This window comes from Mirounga angustirostris, unplaced genomic scaffold (assembly GCF_029215605.1).
Source record: "Mirounga angustirostris isolate CCGP_5_RB_7025 unplaced genomic scaffold, mMirAng1.0.hap1 SCAF_1, whole genome shotgun sequence".
Taxonomy (NCBI): domain Eukaryota; kingdom Metazoa; phylum Chordata; class Mammalia; order Carnivora; family Phocidae; genus Mirounga; species Mirounga angustirostris.
Window position 1 is genome coordinate 148,229,692 of NW_026991709.1, and position 19,269 is coordinate 148,248,960.

Sequence of the window (19,269 nt, forward strand, 5' to 3'; positions counted from 1 at the left end):
TTCCTCTTCGGCCCCGCCCCCGGCCCCGCCCCGCCAGCTCCGGCTTAACCCTTGGAGCAGGTTAAGGAGAGCCAAGTGGGAACCCTGCCCTGCAGGGCTCCTCGGTGGTTGTCTGCCACGGCTGCGCGTTAGGGTCACCTGGGTAACTTTTAAAACCCCTCGTGCCCAGGCCACAACCTAGCTTGATTACAATCGAATTTCTGGGTGGCAGACCCAGACATCAGTTTTTAAAGCTCTTCAGGTGATTCCAATGTGTAGCCTGCTTTAAGAACTACTGATCTTAGATTCAGAGTGTTTATTAGCTACCTAACCCACTGGATCCCACTTGGAAGAACCACTGGGAAGACCTTGGACGCTGAAATAACACCTAGAGACTATTGCATTCAGCCAGCTTTTTTTGGAGACGGAGTGGTGAAAAAGTTGAGAATTTGAAGTCAGCAAGAAGTTGGAAATGCCTACTGTTCAGCCTGTGGGGCATGGAAGGGACATTGCTTTGGGGAGCAGACCTCAGCTTGGCAACTGCCCATTACTGTCACTGCTGTTAGGTTCTCTGATTTGGTGAGGCCCTCAGGAACTCCCTCTAATTGTGGTTCACCTCAAAATTACTTACCCTGTGGGAGATCTGGTGAAGGAAACTCAGGACCTTGTTTGCATCTTGATTCTAATAAGCCAACTGTAAAAAACACTTCCTTTCTTTTTAAGATTTCATTTTTAAAAAATATTTATTTGAGAGAGAGAGAGCCCGCGCACACATGTGGGGGTTGGGGCAGAGGGAGAGAATTGTCAAGCAGACTCCCCGCTGAGCAGGAGCCTAGGGTGGCTCCACCTGAGAGCCCCAAGATCAGGACCTGACCCCAAACCAAGAGTCAGAGGCTTAACCAACTGAGCCACCCCTAAGATTTTATTTTTAAGTAATCTCTATAATGTAGTTTCGCAATGTTGGTGAGGTCCGGAGTCAAGGGCCAAGAAAGAATTTTTGAGACGTCTTTGGTGCAAAAAGGTGGTTTTATTAAAGCATGAGGATGGACTCACGGGCACAAAATACCACTGCCGCTGCTGCCCCAGGATTGTGAGGAGCAACGGATTACATACTTTGCGCTTGGGGGGAATAAAGGGAAAGGAAGTTCCAAAAGGATTTTCATATGCTAAAGAAGAATCGCTGGAAACCTGAGGCATTGCTATTGTCAAACTAAGGTTGTTTTTCCCTCTAGCAAGGCATTAACATTAAGAGGTGGGAACTTCCTGGAGGAACTTTATACTCTGCCTGCCTCAAGTATTTGTCAATGGGCTGCAGGTTATAAGGACACTTAATCTTATCTACAGTTCCTTCTGCCTTTGTATCCCACATCATCTCCACTGAACGTGGGGCTCCAACCCTGAGATCTAGGGGGTTTGCTTGACGGACTGAGCCAGCCAGGCACCCTTAAAAAATCCATTTTGAGACAATTGGAAATGTGAATACGGGCTGGGTATTGGATTATATGCAACAAATTTGTTAACGTTTTCCAGGTGGGATAATAACATTGTAGTTATGTAAGAAATGTTATTTTTAGAGATGCAAATTTTTAGAGGTGAACTATGGAAGGGTGAAATGGTGTGATGTCTGGAATCTGATTTTTTTAAAGACTTCATAAAGGGGAGAGTAGAGACGAGGGTAGCAAAATTCTGATAATCATTTCATCTCAGTAATGGGAATGAAGGGCCAATGTACCATTTGCTCTACTCTTTGTGACTGAAATATTTTGTAATATATTTTTGGAAACTGAATATAACAACAGCTTGAAAGCTTTGCTTCTGTACTTTTTTAGCGAATGCCTTACCAGGCCTTATCTGTAGTGGCCAGATGATTGTTTCCTTCCACAAAGCTCTGCCTCTAAATAATTTGCTTTAAGTCTGAGGCAGCCAAGAACAAATCAATTTTAAAAGGCACTGGGCAGGCACCTGGGTGGCTCAGATGGTTAAGCGTCTGCCTTCGGCTCAGGTCATGATCCCAGGGTCCTGGGATCTAGCCCCGCATCGGGCTCCCTGCTTGGCGGGGAACCTGCTTCTCCCTCTCCCTCTACTCTTCCCCCTGCTTGTGCTCTCTCACTCTATCAAATAAATAAATAAAATCTTTAAAAAAAAAAAACACTGGGCACTGTTTCCAGCCAGCTGAAACTCACAAACTTTAATAGCTGTGACAGACTGCAAAAGAGGAAAAAAAATTCTTGGGGCCTGGGATATGGAGATACCCAGGGCCACTTGGCTTTGGAATCCGGGTTAAAAAGGGCAAACTCCAGTTTTACTCCGTGTGTAGAGGAAATTAGACTGTTTCTCCAAATCTTACGATTTTTTTTTTTTTGCCCCAAAAGAACATTCTAATTGATGGAACAGAACGCAAGCTGAGGACAAAGCAGAAGCTGACACCCCACAACCCCCCCCAGATGGGATTTACGTGACATTCCTCAGGCACTCCTGGCTGCCCTAAAACTAAGGAAAGGAAAAACAATTTATAAAGATCACAATCCTGCAAGACATGAGTGTCCCTGAGTTTACAAATGTCTTAGCATTTTATAAGAACAAAGCATTTCTATCAATAACCTATCTTCCAGTAGGAAATGTAAGTACAATTAAATGTCCTTATAACCTGCAGTCCATTGACAGATACTTGAAGTGGGCAGAGTATAAAGTTCCTCCAGGGAGTTCCCAACTATCTTAATGTTAATGCCAGGCTAGAAGGAAAAACAACCTTAACTTGACAATGGCAAGGCCTCCGAGTCTACTTTAACATATAAAAATCCTTTTGAAAACCTTTTTCCTTACCTCCCCCAAACCCAAAGTATATAATCAGCCACCCCTCATATTCCAGTGCAGCAGCTCTTTCTGCCCACAGGTTCTATCCCTGTGCTTTAATAAACCACCAAAGATGTCTCTCTTGGTCGTCAGCTCCCGACCCCACCCCACTGAACCTCACCTGTATTCCAAAACCACATCATAATGAGCTTAGAAGGTGACTCTTGTGACTGAAATTCACCAGCCAAGTATAAGGTGAGCAAATTGAAGCCTAGACCTCTGGGCCTCATCTCTGCCCCTCCCCTGCCAAGGGCCCCTGGGAGGGCCCCCACTGGCATTAGGCTCTCCTGGCCTAAGAGGAAAGTTCTTGGGAGGCAGCCACTACATCCATGGTGACCAGCCTTCCAAAGAATATGCTGGGAGTCCTAACCCCCATCCTAGTTCCTAATAACCCCCACCCTAGTTCCTAAGAACGTAACCTTATTTGGAAATAGGGTCTCTGCAGATGTAATTAGATTGAGGTCATTCTAGAGGAGGGTGGGCCCTAATCCAACTACCGGTGTCCTTGAAATTGGGACACAGAGACAGATGCACAGGAGGCTTTGTGGAGGCTGAGGCAGACTGGAGTGATGAATGCCAAGAATTGCCAGCAACCACCAGAAGCCTGGAGAGACCAGAGCTATCCTCCCCTAGAGCCTTCAGAGAACATACATCCCTGCTGACACTGATTTCAGACTCATAGGCTCCAGAACTGAGAATACATTTCTGCTAGAAGCTACCCAATTTGTGGTAATTTGTTGTGGCAGCACTAGACTAACCTAGGGTGCCAGAAACATCTGCTCCTTTCACCCTCACCATTACTATCCCCACTTTCCAGGAACAATTGCAAGTGTGTCTAAAAAAAGTAGAGAACCAGGCTTTCCATCTAGAATCACCTAGATCACAGCCCATATTCTTAACCAGGAGATCAAAATTCCCCTTCCTGCAGTTTGGATAATATAATGGCTCTTTCCTAAGTTTGAAAGTTGATAGAAACACCTGGGAACCCCCGAGTGTGGCTATAATAAACAAAACAATAACAAGGGTTGAGGAGGATGTGGGGAAACCCAAACCTTTCTGCACTGTGGTGGGAATGTACAATGGTACACAGTCTGGTAGTTTCTCAAATGGTTCAACAGTTATCACATGATCCAGCAGTTCCACTCCTGGGCATCTATTTACGCAAGAGAAATGAAAACATAGGTCCACACAAACACCTGTACATGAATGTTCATAGTGGCATTATTCTAAGAGCCCCAGAGTGGAAACCATTCAAATAATATAATCATCAACTGATGAATGGATAAATAAAATCTTATATGGGCATACAGTATTATTTGGCCATAAACAAACAAAAAAAGGACAGTGTTGAACATGCCACGTGGAGAAACCTCAAAAACATTATGTTAAGTGAAAGAAGCCAGATGCAAGAGGCTATAAACTCTATGACTTATTTTTATGAAGTGTACAGTAAAGGCAAATTATAGACAGAAAGCAGATCAATGGTGGCCGTGGCCGAGGGCAGGGGCTCAGAATGAGGATTAATTGTAAATCCAAGCTCTTCTTGGGGGATGAATGTGTTCTAAAACGGATTCATAGTGATGGTTGCACCACTCAGTAAAGTTACTAAAAATCATTAAATGGCTTATTTGAAATGTGTGAATTATACAATGTGTAAAATAAAGCTGTTTTAAAAAACGTTTAGATTTTAGGACCTATATGGGTCAAGAACCAGCCACCTTAGACGACTGGGTTATTTTAGAACACAGGAAGGACACTATTTAGGTTTTCCAGTTTTCAATGATAAAGTGCTTCACTTTTATTTATGCGAACTTTAGCTACAGGAAAATGCCAGAACAATTTGGAATTGAAACAGTGCAGAGGCCAAAACCAAAATTAGTTATCTGGACACTTACAGGCTAAGAAGCCACTCTCCCCACTTCTTCAGGGCCTCTGAGAAGGGGATTAGTAGCCAATTAAGTAATGACATCTTTTCTTCCTCATCCTACCAGCATCCCAGACACAGACTACAGCCTGGTGACAAGAACCCCTCTCTCCGTGGACCCGGCTTCCCCCGATGGAGCTCTTCAGCCACAGCAACTCTGGCTGTGCGATGCCTTGCCCAAGAACAGATCCAAACAGGCAGCCTAACGTCGGTGGGTGGCGGAGGCACCTGACAGAGCTCTTTCCAGAAATGCCTTTTCAAGTAGTCTGGCAGGATGTGCAAGCCCTTCTTCTAACTCCCTGTGTGCCGTAGGCATCAGTAACTCCTCTTTGGGGAGATTCTGAAGGCTTGAGTCAGGCCCATCTATTCTCTGTTCCAACTGGGTAATGGAAGGGGACACATCTGCCTGGCTTTCATCTTAACTCCAGGACAGTGAGACAAAGCAGCCCTTGGCAAGAGCCAGGGAGGTCAACAGGGCAATGGAGCCCATCTTTTCCCAGTCCCCCTCGGTCAGGACTTCAGGCCCATCTGGGCCATCATTTCTTCATACACGGTCCACGCCATGGCTGCCATCAGAGCTCTGCGGAGGGCCCGGGGGACGCCGCCTTGGAAGAAGCCACGCAGCCCATAATCCTACGAGGAAAACGGATGTGAACAGTCTGGAAGCAGAGTAGCAAAACAATGAACACACCTAGTGTGAGACTGAGGGTCTCTGTTACCCCATTTGTGAGCCTCAGGTTTTGGATTTTTATAGATAATACCAAAACTATGAATAATGGATCCAAGGAGACGATGAACTAAAAAAAAAAAAAAATCATTTTTTGCATCATTTTTTGCTAAACTTTATCTTTTTAGGCTTGCTTTATCCAGGAGAATTTATTTCTCAGCTGAAAATCTTTCTACAGGGTGGCCATATACAGCTGGATAGCTTGTGCAGCTCCCATAAGCACCAAGCCCCAAATGGCAGCCGAGAATCCAGGCCACAGTCTGCATGCCAAGCCCTGGGCCCTGGCTCCAGGCTGGAGGAAAAGGTGCCTTTTTGGCAATTTGTCTGCCTGGAGGAAACATCTTTGCATAGTTTGCATAATTCATTGTATGCTCTTGTCATCCTACATAAGCATTAAAGACAAAACACCTCTAACTCCTCCTTCATAATCTGGACTGATTTATTCATTCCTATCGTTATCATTCCTGCCATTTTCATACATACTGAAGAATATTATTTTCAAAGTTTAGGCTTTTAGGTATAGAGAATAAGAAGGCAGGCAACCCAAGCAGGGTGAGAAATATGATCAGATTCAAAAATATTTGCTTATATCTAGGGCGAGACAGATACATGATGCGTATGCTCACATTGTTTCCTCTGCTACGTAGAAAAACTGAGACGTACAGAAAAATATAAAAATGTAGGGACAAACTTAGCTTGAACAAGAATATCTGGTATGTGATAACAGTGCATGCTTCCAAAGGACCAACTCAGTGGCTTTTAAATGGTGCTTAAGTGTACTTTATGTCTCCTGTACTTTTTATCTTTAATAATACCTTTTGTCTATTTGCATTAGAGCAAATTTCTAGAGACAAATAATTTGTGTGTGATTTTTTTCTGACTTGAGTTCCTCCTAGGTCCTTGGTCATCAGCTGACTAGGCCCTCCCAGAATGCCTGACCTGATAGGTCTGGGGTGGAGTCCAGCCATCTGCCAAGTTTAACTAGTTATCACAGGTTGTCCTAATGTAGTCAGTTCCCCCCACCCACCACCAAAAAACCCCCCAAAAAACAAAAAAACAAAAACAACCCATGGCCAACCATAGGTTTTTAACAGTGATCCTCAACCTTGGCAACACTTTGGAATCGCAGGGGAACTTAGCTACTGATCTGGCTTCACCCCCCCTTCAGAGATTCAGGTAGAAGCAGCCCAGGTTGTGACCTGGGGGTGGGGACTTTTTAAACCTCCCCAGCTGATTCTAATGTGTAAAGGACATGCGCTAACATTCTAGAGAAAGAGTGAGAGAGAGCCTTAACCACAATAAGAAGCAATATTTACTCCATAGCCTTACTTTCAAAATGAGTGTCACTGCCTGGCCAATCCACCGAAACTTCATTGGGGAGAGCTGCATATGAGTTTTGATAACATCGGCAGGCTGAGTCACCAGGGAGGCCAGAATGCCAGCAAAGATCCCACAGCTGAAATTTACAGCAGGAATAAGGACTGCATCCAACTGGTCTGAAACAGGACAAAGGCAACATTCAGTGACAAACGAATCTCACATTCATCACATAAATATCAATACCAAGTTGCCCAGTAATTCTTCCGCAAAGTCAGAAGGGTCTAGATTCAAACAGGGTTAAGAAGTAAACATTTAAAGGTATAACTAAATGTGGATGGGAGTCATAAGTTAAAATCTGCCCTTTTTTACAACCATCACCATCATAATTGATTTGGGAAAGAATCACTAACTGAGGCTCAAACACTGGGGTGAAAGGAACAGGATGTTTTATATAGATTTATACAGATTCAAAGTATTCCCCCCCACCCCAGGTGTTTCCCAACTACAAAAGAGTTTTCACTGGAGACACCATCTTGTCCAAGTGATAAAAAGTTAAACATCGCCCACAATAGTCAAACCAATGTCACGAGCTTCCCGATATAGGCACTGGAGACTAAAGAACAGTATCTATGTTAAATTTCCTAATTTTGAGGAGATGGCTCTAAGAGAATATCTTTGTTCTTAGGAAACACACATGGAGGTATCTAAGGGTAAAGGGGCATCACTCCTGCAACTTACTGTTAAATGGACTGAAATAAACAATTACACATAAAGAGAGGTCAAAAATGTACACTAAGCTCCCCCATTGCCCTAACTTTCTGTGGCAAAATAAGGCTGTGACCTGCAGTGTCATGCCTCCTGGTGCCTGTGGTGGAGCAGCAAACTCCTAAAGCACCCCAACTCTACTTGATTACCATTGTCATGATGGGAGCATGCCGGTTTTCCACTTACACGACCTTGGTTGCATTTCCTTGCTCAAATTCTCCAGAGACACCTTATTGAATGCAGGTTCGTTCCACAGGATGTGTTTCTATCGGAACCTGGCTCTGCTTGGGTAGATGTTCACAGCCCACTGATTGTGCCCCTGTCATGACCAACTTGAGCTTCCTGGCAGCATGGGTCTGCCAGAATGCCTGAGGTCCGGCACCTTCTCTCCACCCAAATAGAGGGCTCAAAACCATTTTAACTGGGAACATGGCAAGGGGAGGTGCTAACCTCCCTAACCTCAACAAACTTGTCTGATAAGAATCAGATCAAGTGCTTCTTGAGAAACACTGACTCCCAGGTCTTCCCCCAAAGTTTCCGATTTAGGAGGCCCTAGGGTGGGACCCAGCAATCTAAAGAATCAGGCACATCTGCGAGGTTTTATTGCAAAACATGCTTTATACCTCCCCCACCCCACCCAAGAATTACAGTACTACCAAACTACTAAATTTACTAAAGGCAAATTTAGACTATATGCTCCAACGGGCAGGGGCCAAGTCTGTCACGCCCACCACTGCATCCTAGCACCCGGCCCGATGCTTGATGCGAGGCCGACATGGTTCCATTCCTAAAGCTCTGCTAAGATCAACAAACAGGCTCCGATCGCAGAGCAAGTGGTGAGGATATGAGGTTTTGGAGATAGCTCTTCCCCACCACACCTTCTTTCATCCATACCATGGGTCATGATGTTTTTGGTCTGGTTGTAGAACATCAGGTAGATTCCAGAAAAGGGTGCGTCACGAAGGAGTGTTGCCGTCAGGCCGCTGAAGAGTCCCCGGCGCCCCTCACTGCGATAGATGCTCCTCAGGGCTGCATAGATGCTCTCATAGCCGTACCTCCCGCTCTGCAAAGAAGCACAGAACCAGTGGCTGGCGCGGCGGCCCTGGGTTTGAGCAACGAACCCACCTGACTTCGGGGTACGTGGCATTACCAGGCACCAGGGGCTCTGGTTCCCATGTGGCTTGCGTTCTCTGACCACAGCGGCCTCTATTTTGGATTCTAAATCCGGAGTTGACATCGGTGGCCATTTGACAAAAGCCCAGTGCCTCTGTCTACCCACCCTGAAGGCCGAAAGCAGTCGGACTCACCTCGTAACGTGTCTTGATCACAGTGATGGGTGACATGCAGACCCCTGCAACCGAGCGAGAGCCCACTCCCAGGATGACCGACTCCAGGGCCGTGGGGGGGTGGCCTCGCAGGAGGTACTGCTTCAAGGAGTAGAGAGTGCCGAAGTAGATGCCAATGCCAGGGACACACCTCACGATAGACTGCAGAACAAGTCAGAGGGAGGAAAGAAATCCCAGACCGACACTGTAAGATACTGTCTTAGCTGGGTTTTCCCAAAAGACAGAGATTTGCATCCAAGTAGCTGATTGAAGGTGTGGAGGGAACGCCAATAAGAGAATGGGGAAGTGACGAGAGAAGGCAGCCCACGAAGGGCAGGCTACCTAACTCATTACTGCCCTGGACAACGGAATCCCTTTGGGGGGAACTCTGGGAATCAGTACAGGGCACACCTCAGAGTTGGCCCTCCAGCTGAGGAGGGTGAGTGAGGTTCTGAAACATCAACTGTCATCTTCCACTTAGCTGGGGTAAGGATTCATGCCCGGGCGCTCCCAGCAAATTGAGTTCCTAGGGCCAGAAAAAGCCTGCAGGTGAAGAACCTCACGTGTGGCCTGCTTGCATCGGAGGGCAAGTGCAAGGATACGCCGGCAGCTGGGGGCACCAGCTGCATCTGCTCTAGACTTGCTACTGCTCCAACAAGCTGCATCTAGGGCATAAAGCTATTTCCCCGAGCCCTCTAATAGGAGCCAGCAGTAGCATGAGACGGGGAGAAGACCATGTAAGTCCTCCCACCGCTTCCAGCGCTCATCTATCCTTACAAGAGGGGATATGTGAGGTGCGTGAGAAAGGGCTAGCTATGACAGCAGAGGGTGCAGGAGAAGACCCAAAAGGCAGCTTACAGGGGACATCCCTTTCCAAAGGCCCAGAATACTCTCCGTACGAACCACCTTCAAGAGCAGAGCGAGCATCCCAATGCGTCCGGATCTGAAAGCAGACAAAATGGAGGCAGGGAAGAAAGAAAAAAAAAATCACTTAGACCCCATCCTCATAAAAGAACTTCCCATCCAAAGACTTCTTTGTATGACTTCTTCCCTAAGAGCACTCAAGAATCTCTACAACAGGGGCACCTGGGTGGCTCAGTTGGCTAACCAACTGCCTTCAGCTCAGGTCATGATCCTGGAGTCCTGGGATCGAGTCCCGCATCGGGCTCCCTGCTCAGCAGGGAGTCTGCTTCTCCCTCTGACCCTCCCCCCTTCTCATGTGCTCTCTCTCTCATTCTCTCTCTCAGATAAATAAATAAATAAAATCTTTAATAAAAAAAGAATCCCTACAACACATCTTGGAATAACTGAGTTCCCATATGTTCATGATTTGGCACATACGTGTTTTATCTGTTGATTCACACCGCAAGCAATGGGATGACCTCTCACGTTACATGCATTTGGTATACCTCCCACAGTGCTAAGCCCATTGTGGGGCATAAAAGAGACACTCAATACACACGTTACTTCCAGAAAATCACCCACGCTACTCGTACCAGACAGCACTGTATGACATTACAGGCTAGCACAATAAAATGCAAATGTCATCAGGGCAGATCCCAGGAAGGTGCCCCCAGAGAATCATTAGCAGGAAATGTGCTTCTCTTGAAGCATCCAACAGAACAGCAGTTAACACAGTTGAGATGCTGCTATGTCTGAGAGAAGTTGTTGAAACCGGTTCCTCAAAGAAACGGGGGGCAGTTGGCCTTACCCATGGGCTGAGGGCTGAAGAGTCTGCAGACGCGTTTTGAGGAGATCCAGGGGTTGGAAAAGGAGGGTGGAGCAGGTCCCACTGATGGAGCCACACAGGAAAGCCTTGATCACCGGATGCAACTTCAGGGCAAGAGAACACTGAGTCAGCAACTCTGCGGCCGCGGGCCTCAGCTTTCTACACACCGAGACCAGTCATTTCATCTGTAAGGGTGGCTTAGGAAACCACCTGTTGGTGCCCTGTATTATCTTCCCACTTCAGAGAAGGGAAAAGTGAACCCAGGAATTAACAGCGCTGGAATGCCCTGCGGAGAACATAATACCCAGCTGGAGGGGATCTCTCTGGCCTTAGGACTGAGAATGAGCAATGAGGATCCTTCTGAGCAGCATGTCTATGTTCATCTGTGAATTAGGCTGCCAACTATACCTCCCTCTCTGTCCTGAGGCTAAAAGTTATTGGCCATCTCCTTATCTTCACAGAAGCAAAATCAACTGAACCTAGTGTCTAAACTGTTGGTTGCCAGGCTCTCTTGGTTATGGGACCTGTAGATATTTACAGGAACGAGACATAGGAAGTGAAACCATAAGCTCAGGTTCAATGTAAAACATGGACCACTCCCTGTGAAACCTATGAATTTCCTTAACTTAAAAGCTTTCCCTTTCTCCTATACCCACGCCTCTCACTGGGACCTAAGCAGATCGCAGATGGTGTGGTAGACCAGCAGCCACCCGTTACCCCTGGGTCTGCTGGCTCTCCCTTAAACCAGGCCAGCTGCACACCCTGGCTAATCTAGAGGCACCACCTGGAAGGGCAAAGACTAAATGTACTTCCTTGAGCCCACCACGCTAGAGGCCTCACGGCTTGCCTCAGAATCCACTCGATCACAAATGGTTGTGAAAAGGCACGTTTAAAAACCCAACGAGGAAAGAAAAGCGCTCTTCTCCAAACAAGCAGCTTGGCAAACTCCATCCAAAAAGATCTTCTCTCCTCATTAAATGGTACTCGGACTATTATTCTTGAATGCATGGACAACTGTTGTCCTAAGACGCTCGGAAGATGAAGTTGCTGGTTATACCCATATAGCCACCAACCCAGAACTAAAATGCTCGTAACCTGTGTTTTTTTTGTTTCACAGGGATCACTCCACATTTCTACCAAACGAGCAAGTTTCAAATTAGAACTGGAACCACTTAAAAGACTTAAAAAAATTCACGTAATCCTGGAGGTCATAACTCTGTTCAAATGGCTTGTCAAGTATCCAGGGATGACAAAAGTGGTAACACAACGCATACAACCAAGCAAAATGTGTCTACCTCGCCAGTCTGTCAGCACGCCATTCCCTGTCCCCCAAGGGGGTGGGGGGTGGCTAATGCTAAGCCCTATTCCCGTGAGTCTGTGCTTCTAGGGCTCATCCTTCCATTGGTATCTTAAGCAAAGCCCCTGCCTTTCCAGCCCCAAGCCACATCACCTCCACTCCCCGTGGGCTAGTCAGCCCCCACCACTTGCCATCCAGCTAAAGCTGCCCCTCCTGCTCACCAAGGACCTGCCCATCCCGGGAGCCCTTTCCAGCCCTAGGCCTCTTACTTGGCTGCTCCGGTGCATTTCAAACAGCTGGTTTTGGGCTCCTTTTCAGGCTGCTTCTTTCCCTCAGCCTCAGACCTTGCTCTTCTTATCTCCGCCGGCCACAGCCCCTCAGGCCACCTCACCCACACCACAGGGCACCGTGCCCGCAGCCCGTAAGGCCCAACAACCCCCTCTCTGAGAGGCCCCCAGGCTGCTCTGACTCACTCCCAAATGGAAACCCAGTCAATAGTTCACCACACTCCTGCCTCTACTCCAATCCATAAGATATTCCTGCCGCAAGTTTGGGAGACAAATAAAACTCCTCACTGTACCTACGGCTTCATGACCCAGTCCTGCTGATGAGCCCCCAGTGTTGCTGGAGCCGGCCCACACCGATCTATTCCAGTGACCTCCTTGGCAGTCTCTAGCCTCAACCCTACTAACCCACCCTCCCGAGCTCCCGGAGCCGCACTGGGTAAGGCATCTATGTACACCCCCTCGAGATCTCACAACACTCCTAAAAGCTAGGTATTTAAACCCATTTTACAGGTGAAATTGGAGCTCACAGGGGCGCCTGGGTGGCTCAGTCGTTAAGCGTCTGCCTTCGGCTCAGGTCATGGTCCCAGGGTCCTGGGATGGAGCCCCGCATCGGGCTCCCTGCCCAGCGGGAAGCCTGCTTCTCCCTCTCCACTCCCCCTGCTTGTGTTCCCTCTCTCGCTGTGTCTCTCTCTGTCAAATAAATGGGTAAAATCCTTAAAAAAAAAAAAAAAGAAAGAAAGAAATTGGAGCTCACAGAGGTCACGAATGTGTCCTACGTCACAGGGTTCGAGGCCACATGGCTCCTCCCATGTCTGATTCATACCTGGGGGCCTCTGCTTAGATCTCTTCTGCTGTGGCAAAGCCCCTAATGCCTCCATTGGCATTCAGTGCTCCTCAGTACTTCCACTGCATCTGAGCCCATCTCCCTTAGGATCCAGTACAGAAGAGGCCACTACCTGTCCTGTTCACGATGGTACCTCCAGCACTGACCACGGAGCCTGGTGCACAGTAGGTGCCCAAGAGTCAAAAATGAATGAATCATGTCATCTGCAGGGAATCTGCATATGGCTTTCCCTTGAGCACAATTCCATAGGCTGAAGCTTAGTGAGCCCTGCATGGCCCATCCCTGGAAAGGGTAATCTCCCCAGGCTCCCTTCAGCCCTTTGCTCCGGCAAGGTTGTGTGCATGACAAATAGTTAACAGCTTCTGTGCAGTTCTCCGTGCTGCTTCCCCAACACTCCCACAGGTATTGTACGGAGTTTGTTTTAAGGCTGAGGTCCTTCACACACATGCTCCAACACACCCACCCTCCCTCATTGCAGGAATTATTTTATGTCTTTATTTTCACAGTGCAATGCTTGGACATATCATTCGTTTAATAAATATTTGTTGAATAAATGCCTAGAGCCCACAACTTTTTTAATTTTGTAATCTTCTTGGTCAGTTAGCACAGAGTAGATGCTAAACATATACCAGCTGGAGAGACTAACCTCTACTAGTTAAAAAACAAAAACAAAAAACAAAAACCCCCACATACAACAGGTAATATCATTGTTTAAAAACAAAACAAAACAGAATTTACACTTTTCATTTTGAATAGTAAGATGTTGTCACATGGAACATCCTTTGAAGGCATGTTTGATTTTTTTTCTAAGTACTGAAGAGGAGCACTGAATGCCAATGGAGGGATTAGGGGCTTTGCCACAGCAGAGATCTAAGCGGAGGCCCCCAGGGGTGAAAATAGCCTAAAGTTATTCAAGGTAAAAACGATGAGTAACAATTTCGTTTTTTGAGGGAGGAGGGCAAAAACAACCGAATAATACACAGTATACAAAGGCAGTAAATAGTACTTAAGTAGTTAGCAAACAGCAATTCTTACACAAGCAATTCTTAATTCCCTTTAAAAAACTAAATCACTGATACGAGGAATTCTTAATCGCAGGAATCAAACTGAGGGTTGTTGGAGTGGGGGGTGGGGTGGGAGGGATGGGGTGACTGGGTGATAGACACTGGGGAGGGTATGTGCCCTGGTAAGCGCTGTGAATTGTGCAAGACTGTTGAATCTCAGATCTGTGCCTCTGAAACAAATAATGCAATATATGTTAAGAAAAAAAAAAGAAGAAGAAGAAGGTAGCGGGAGGGGAAGAATGAAGCGGGGGAAATCAGAGGGGTAGACGAACCATGAGAGACGATGGACTCTGAAAAACAAGCAGGGTTCTAGAGGGGAGGGGGGTGGGAGGATGGGTTAGCCTGGTGGTGGGTATTGAGGAGGGCACGTTCTGCATGGAGCACTGGGTGTTGTGCACAAACAAGGAATCATGGAACACTTCATCTAAAACTAATGATGTAATGTATGGGGATTAACATAAGAATAAAAAATTAAAAAAAAAAAAAAACTAAATCCAAACAAGTCTCCAGGCCAGAGCTGGAGGACCCAGAAAGAGAAGTAGGTTAAGCACATTTTCAAAGATGTAAAGTGGAGCCGCAGCCGCTACCTTTTTTGGCGATTAAAAAAACAACCCACACCCCGCCCGCCCGCGTCGGCGGACCCGACCTCGGAGCGAACGGGGCGGCGACCCGCGGCGCTCGCGGCTTAGTCCTGCGTTTCCCGCCTCCACCCACAGCCAGCGGCTACTCAGCCAGACCGTCCTCCGGGACCCGCCTGCCCAGCCCCGCCTCCGCCTCCACCAATGGAGGCCCGGCGGCACGACCGCGGCAGCCAATCCAGACTCAGGGGCGTGGCCTCGCGGCGCCACCAGCCCCACCAGTTCCTCACCCGCTAGGAGGTGGAGACCCAGGTGTCCTCCCTCCCCGCCCGGTGCCCAGTGCGGTCCTAACTCACCTCCCTCGGGCACCCACCGCTTCTCAGGTTTGGCGCGACCACCGGGCCTTGCGATGGTCCAAATACCTGCCCGAGCGTCCTTCCACCTCTGTCGCCCTAGGCATCCAACTCAAAGCATCATCCGGTAGCGCTCGCACGTTGTTCAGGGTCGCACCGGCACACTCCCTCGCACTCGCAAGGCCCCGGCAATTCCGCCCACTCTACCCGGACGCCAAAGCAGCAGCGAGACCGTCGCTTGTCTGTCCCAAGGGGGCTGCAACTCCTCTCCTCCCTCGCCCTTCCCTTTTCACTCCCCTTGATCAATCCATCCCTCTCGCGCCACGTCCCCAACCTGTTCTGTGCACACCCAGGGAGCGGAAAAGGTTCCCAGAGAGCCGCTGACCCTTGGCTACTCCCGAGAATCTCCCTCCACGAGCCGGCGGTTCCGGAACCCCTGTGTCCCTTCCCCGCAGTTTACCATAAGCGTCTCCACCCTGTCTCCGACATCTTGAGGCTGCAGCAGCGCCGGGCGTGACTTCTGAAACATTGGAGAGGACGCCGGGCTCTGGGTGCCGTTGGTGGAAGCTCGGGCCCAGCGCTAGCGACCTCGCGGGAGAAGGCGACGCGGCAGCAGTGGCCAGGCGACGCGCTCTCAGGCGGGGGCTCTGCCGTCCGCGCGGTCGGACGCCGGGTCTGCGCGCCCACCTGCGTGGCTCCGCGTGGCACACCGGGACCTGCTCACAGCTCTTCACTCGCTCTGCAGACCCCGCGGCTCTGCTCTCCTGCCCATCCTGCCCGGCTGCACGCTTTCGGACCCCAGATCAGGTACGGTGTATCCGGAGGCGGAGAAAGCCGGAGGAAACTGCGTGCAACCGTGGGATTTCGCTTCCGGGGTTGGGCGCCTGTCTCGAGCTGGTGAGGGTGTGTTAGCTTTAGTGCCATCTGGTGAACACGTCCAGAACTGCAGGGCCCGCCGTTTCCAAGGTGGGGTGCAAGGTGTGAACGTGTTTGCAGTCCAGACTTGCTCTCCTGTAGCCATCTGTGCCTGTTAAACTTCAAATGCGGCTCGTGTGCCTGACGACCAGAATTTTAAATTGTAATTAATTGTAGTTAATTTGTATTAAAAATTGAAGCAGTCTGGAATATTTTTCTGTTAAACAACTTTATTGTTTTGGCAGACCCACATTTCCCTTTGAGCGCTTAAAATTTAGTGAAGGAATTGACATGTGCTGTTAAGTTATCCATACACCGCATTTCTTTTTTCTTTCTTTCTCTCTCTCTCTCTTTTTTTTTAAGAGCGAGAGAGTGCGTGCACAAGTGCGGGGAAGAAGGCCGGCAATGGTGCAGAGGGAGAGGGAGAGAGAGAATCTTCCGCGGGGGCTCAGGGCTCTATCTCACCACCAGAGATCATGACCTCCATGGAAATCAAGAGTCCCAGGCTTAACCAACTGAGTCAGCCAGGCACCCCATTTCTTTTTTTTTTTTTTTGTTATATTAATCACCATACATTACATCATTAGTTTTTGACGTAGTGTTCCATGATTCATTGTTTGTGCGTAACACCCAGTGCTCCATGCAGAACGTGCCCTCTTTAATACCCATCACCAGGCTAACCCATCCTCCCACACCCCCAGGCACCCACATTTCTAAGACTTACAGCAATATGGTAAAATAACTTATTAATAATTGTTATTACATGTTGAAATGATATTTTGGATATATTTGGTGAAATATATTATTAAAATTAATTTTACATACTTCCTTTTCCTTTTTTTTTTTAAGATTTTATTTATTTATTTGAGAGAGAGAGAGAGAGAGAAGAGAGGGAGAGTAAGAGAGAAGCAGTCCCCGCTGAACAGAAAGCCCAACGTGGGACTGGATGAGAGCGGAAGGCAGAACTTTAACCCACTGAACCACCCAGGCACCACTCTTTTTCCTTTTTTTTTCAATACGGCGACTGGGATATTAAAAATTACACATGTGGCTCACACTACATATCTATTAAACCACACTGGTCTAGATGTTTAAGATTATGGTGTATCTCTCATCTGGACTCTGGGAATAACATTTATGGTCTCCCAGCTTCCCATTATTCCCGTCTGGTGGAGCATTTGAAAGGTATTGCTGCAGGGATCCTGACATGCCTGTTGAAAAAGGCAGGCACACACCTTCAACATCCCTGGTTACCTGCAGAATAAAGTGCAAACTTGTCATGGTGACAGGCTTCACTACTTTCCAGTATCCAGTCTCCACCCGGGAAATCTAGGTCAGGGAAGAAACTGATAATTCAGGGAGTAAGGTGCTGTTTTTTAAGACTTCTTTCCTGTGCCATTGAGGCAAAGGAACAGGCAAGAAAGTGGCTCTTTGGGGGCGCCTGGGTGGCTCAGTCGTTAAGCGTCTGCCTTCAGCTCAGGTCATGATCCCAGGGTCCTGGGATTGAGCCCCACATCGGGCTCCCTGCTCGGCGGGAAGCCTGCTTCTCCCTCTCCCGCTCTCCCTGCTTGTGTTCCCTCTCTCTCTGTCAAATAAATGTGTCTCTCTCTGTCAACTAAAAAAAAAAAAAAAAAAAAAAAGTGGCTCTTTGCCTCAGAAGGGATTAAGCAAAGCATAAACAGTAAGAAATACATAAACAAATCTGTCAGTGATTGTTGAATACTTTGTTACTCCTTGTTTTAAGTGTGAGTTTCATTTTCTTTGTGCAGTGTGGATGACTAAGCTAAAACTTCTCTTTTTGAGGAACAGCTATGTTTCCCCCCAGAGGTCAAGGATTCCTACTTTTGAGAAACAGTGGATTGGTGAATTTCAGAGCCTGCTCTTAGCCACTCTGGGGTTGTGGCAGAGGTGAAACCCACAATGAAAGCCTGCTGCCTGCTGGCTGCCCCACCACCAGCAGGTACATTGGCTTGGCTGTGGGCTCAGAAGAAATGGACTGGCTTCCAAGGGTGGTAGGTGCCTACCAGGTTTTCCTCCACTTTATTTGTTCCTGCTACACTCCCAGCCCTGGAACCCAGAGTCCCCCCCATCCTCTTCAATCCTTCCCCCATGTTCTTGGAGATGTGGAAACATATGAGATCACGTGAAAGAAGCATTACCCATTAGCAGATGAGGGAGAGTTTTGGGGCAATACTTACTTACTTAATGGCAAAACTTGGAGTGATGAGTTAAAAAATAAAAGAAAAATTTATGGTGAAAACATTGCATGTGACTTCAGTTCAAAACAAGGTCATTAACATCAGTCGCAGCTTCCCTGACTTGTCTGCAGTCTCTGGAAGGTGATTTTTGCTTCTATGACCTGACTCCCCCCCACTTACACATTCGATCCCCCAAACCCGATCTGGCCCTTTTTTTCTGAGTTGGGTGTTAAGGTTTCATGATGATTTCCCATCCTGGTGATTGTAGTCACTTTCAATCCAGGAAGAAATACACATACTTTGATTTGGATACATGACCTCCCTTTTACAGCTTTATTCACAGCAAGCTTTGACATCTGGAGGAGTTTCCACCATCCAAGAAGGAAAAAGCTGGAGTAAGCATGGGAAACTGGAGATGGATGGGAGACAGACTCTGCTCCCAAGCTTCGGTTCCCTGCCCTCCAGGGCAGGAGATGAGCCTTACAGCACCTGGCACCTGTGTCACTTCATTTGGAAGAAGGTGGCTGGAATCCTGAAGAGCACATCGATGAGTTGCCCCCCATGCTTCCAGGAAACAGCTCAAGGAGACTTTTCCTTTCTGTGTGCCTGGATCCAGAGTTGCTTCTGGAAATACCTAGAATCCCTCTACTGTTGTCAAAGCAATGAGTCCACTTTTGCCCTGTGGAAGCCAGGAGGGGTCAAGAGGGGAGACATGATGCACACGGTATGGCCACAGTCCTCTCCCCTCCATCTCCATGAGCCTCTTTAAGACTAGTGGCCTCGGGGCGCCTGGGTGGCTCAGTCGTTAAGCGTCTGCCTTCGGCTCAGGTCATGGTCCCAGGGTCCTGGGATCGAGCCCCGCATCGGGCTCCCTGCTCGGCGGGAAGCCTGCTTCTCCCTCTCCCACTCCCCCTGCTTGTGTTCCCTCTCTCGCTGTGTCTCTCTCTGTCAAATAAATAAATAAAATCTTAAAAAAAAAAAAAAAAAAGACTAGTGGCCTCCCAGAGAGGTGAATGGATATGTTATAACGGGCTCCATTGTGTAACTAATAGGAGCTCCCCTCCATTTAAACATCCCCTTGACCCCAAACACAGTCTGAAAGAGCAGTCTT

The 19,269-nt window shown here is 47.9% G+C and overlaps 1 protein-coding gene across 2 annotated transcripts; it reads right to left on the reverse strand.

Moving 5' to 3' along the window:
* Positions 1–4,267: 4,267 nt before the first annotated feature.
* Positions 4,268–15,904, reverse strand: SLC25A38 (solute carrier family 25 member 38). Of its 2 annotated transcripts, XM_045904012.3 has the most exons (7): positions 15,506–15,899; positions 10,605–10,726; positions 9,752–9,836; positions 8,876–9,055; positions 8,463–8,631; positions 6,813–6,979; positions 4,463–5,389 (listed from the first exon to the last, which is right to left on the reverse strand). In XM_045904012.3, exons 1-7 carry the CDS (start codon positions 15,572–15,574, stop codon positions 5,267–5,269), a joined length of 915 nt encoding a protein of 304 aa, XP_045759968.1. In that variant the 5' UTR covers positions 15,575–15,899; the 3' UTR covers positions 4,463–5,266. The 2 variants fall into 2 exon arrangements, with proteins under 2 accessions (XP_045759969.1, XP_045759968.1); XM_045904013.2 differs by lacking the exon at positions 6,813–6,979 and having other exon boundaries at positions 4,268–5,389; positions 15,506–15,904.
* Between the last annotated feature and the right edge of the window lie 3,365 nt (positions 15,905–19,269).

Excerpts from the sequence above, each read along its gene's own strand:
- SLC25A38 (XM_045904012.3), bottom strand. The coding sequence starts at position 15,574 with ATGTTTCAGAAGTCACGCCCGGCGCTGCTGCAGCCTCAAGATGTCGGA. Across the intron at positions 9,056-9,751 it reads TTTGGAAAGGGATGTCCCCT|TCTATCGTGAGGTGTGTCCC; the intron begins GTAAGCTGCCTT and ends CTTGTTCTGCAG. Across the intron at positions 6,980-8,462 it reads CAAAAACATCATGACCCATG|ACCAGTTGGATGCAGTCCTT; the intron begins GTATGGATGAAA and ends GTCCTGTTTCAG.